The 2,075-nt window shown below is 48.6% G+C and overlaps 1 protein-coding gene across 1 annotated transcript; it reads left to right on the top strand.

Annotated features, from left to right (window-relative positions):
- Positions 1-40: 40 nt before the first annotated feature.
- Positions 41-1,548, top strand: PPTG_06307 (hypothetical protein; the record flags this gene model as incomplete). The annotated part of the gene is made up of 1 exon (XM_008900209.1): positions 41-1,548. The coding sequence occupies one exon, from the start codon at positions 41-43 to the stop codon at positions 1,466-1,468; it is 1,428 nt and encodes a 475-aa protein (XP_008898457.1). The 3' UTR covers positions 1,469-1,548.
- Positions 1,549-2,075: the final 527 nt, after the last annotated feature.

Below are 2,075 nucleotides of genomic sequence, written 5' to 3'. Positions count from 1 at the left end.
CGCCGTGAAGTGCCGTAACCAGCGTGAATTGAGCAAAGGAATGAGTATCGAGAAAGGTTTGGCGAATGAGATCGCCTTCTTCGGTCAGCACGAATACTGGAACCGACTACCTACACATCTGTGGGGTGTCCCGAAGCTGGCGGAGCGGTTGGTTGCAATCTTGCAAGATAATATCCGACGTTCGCTACCAAAGGTGATCACAGAGATTAATTCTCGTATTGCTGAAACACGACAGTCGTTGTCGAGTTTGGGAACGCCGCTAGAGACGCCCGGAGCGCAGCGCCAACAGTTTGGCAAATGGGTCAACCAGTATTTACGTCTAATGGAAGCTGCCATGAGCGGCCAGTATGAACTCTTGTCACCAATTGATTCGTCAAATGATACCAGCGCGACGCCCGAAGTGCGACTGAGAGCTGGGCTACGACAGAAAGACCTCTTTTTTCGGGCAGAAGTCGAAGCTACTAAGGTGAACGATCTGCTTGAATTTGGTGATTCGTTGTCGCCGAAGAAGGTAGTAGTTGGAGGCCCAAGATCTCAAAAGGATGTTGCTGTGGGAGACAGCATTGCCGTGATAGAGAGTCAAGAAATGATGGTTTGGACAGTGCTGCAGACGCGTGGAACTGATGTTTTGTGTGCAGAATTACCGCACGAATGGTTGGGTGCTTCACGCTGGAAATTCGCGTCTGGTTTCACGACGAATAATGGTTCAATGGGCCTGAAAGAGTTCATTCAAGCGAACCGAGGCGACGAACTTACTATTTTCCCGTCCTACCGCGTGTTTTGCAGCTGTGTGCAACGAAGTGTGAGAAACTGGAAGCGTCCTACACTTAAATTACTGGAGCACTACTACACTCAGACGAGATCTACATCCCACCACCTCATTTCAACGGTTTTAGCAGGTAGCAAAAGCACTCGCGTCGAGTGGTTCTTTACGACAACAACTGATCGAGTGCTCGGTAAGTTGAAGGAAGCTGCTCTTCGAGAACTGGAGCTGTTGCTACAGCATGAAGCTCGACCTTATACCCAAGATCCACGTCTATACGAGGAGCTGGACAGACTCCGTCAACGAGCTTTGCATGCCCGACTGGAAGCTGCACTTCCACGTGGAGACAAGTACGGGATGGTTTCTCTAGCCGACGTGTCAAAAGCGCTTGAAGGAGTTTCTATGGGACCTTTTGCAATGCCTTCCGACGATCGTGAAGCTTTGGAGATGGAGGCAGCGCTACGTGCGTATCTGGAGGTAGCTTCTCATCGGTTCGTCGATGTGGTTCCTATGAAGTTGAATGGCTTGTTGCTAGATACGTTCCTGCGTGAAATGGAGAGTGAGTTACTGGGCGCTGCAACGGATGAGAAGGTGGCTGAGCTGCTCCGAGAGGATGCGGACAAGACAGCACGCCGTCTACAGCTCCTCAATCAGGTCTCCACTTTTGAGAAAGGAATGATGATAATCGACATGAGCGAATTCTAGCCGCAACAGTCATACCATGGTGTAAGAGCTCGAACACTCTAGTATAAATGGAGTGAATCCGTAGTCTGTTTAGGATCCTAAACATGTCTTTTCTCATGTTCTAAAGACTAAATCTGAAATGGCTATTAATTCAAATTTTGCCCTGACACCGTGCTTAATTAAAAAAATCTGAATGTTGTTGTCGGAGAGAATCCTCCCGCCTTCGCGCTTTGAAATTCTAAGTACGGCGGTCCGGGGGTTGCATTCGTACCGCGACACGGTAGGCAATAATGGCTCAATAGTCCTTTGTAGAACTTATCCATTTTTCCAAAAGTCATCTGCCAGCATAAGAATACAAGCATGTGTTTCATTGACCTGCTGTTCTAACGCATTAGTGGCATCAAATGATTTACTTTTCTATTGGTGATCATCTATACCATCGCCCCTCTAACGGTCGCTCCACCTTATGCTCGACGTTTTGTGCTATGCTATCGTGCGAATTCGAAATGAAGGCGTTCACTTTCGAATTTACTGTCGAGCTTCTCAGTGATCCATTCCCTTCACCAACATCGGAACAATGCCATCTCGCCAGTCGCCCGCAACGTCCCGGACCCCAACACTAGCAACG

Source organism: Phytophthora parasitica, assembly GCF_000247585.1.
Source record: "Phytophthora parasitica INRA-310 unplaced genomic scaffold supercont2.9, whole genome shotgun sequence".
Classification (NCBI taxonomy): Eukaryota; Oomycota; class Peronosporomycetes; order Peronosporales; family Peronosporaceae; genus Phytophthora; species Phytophthora nicotianae.
Note: the sequence above shows the minus strand (reverse complement) of the source record. Positions and strands in the feature narration are given on the sequence as shown.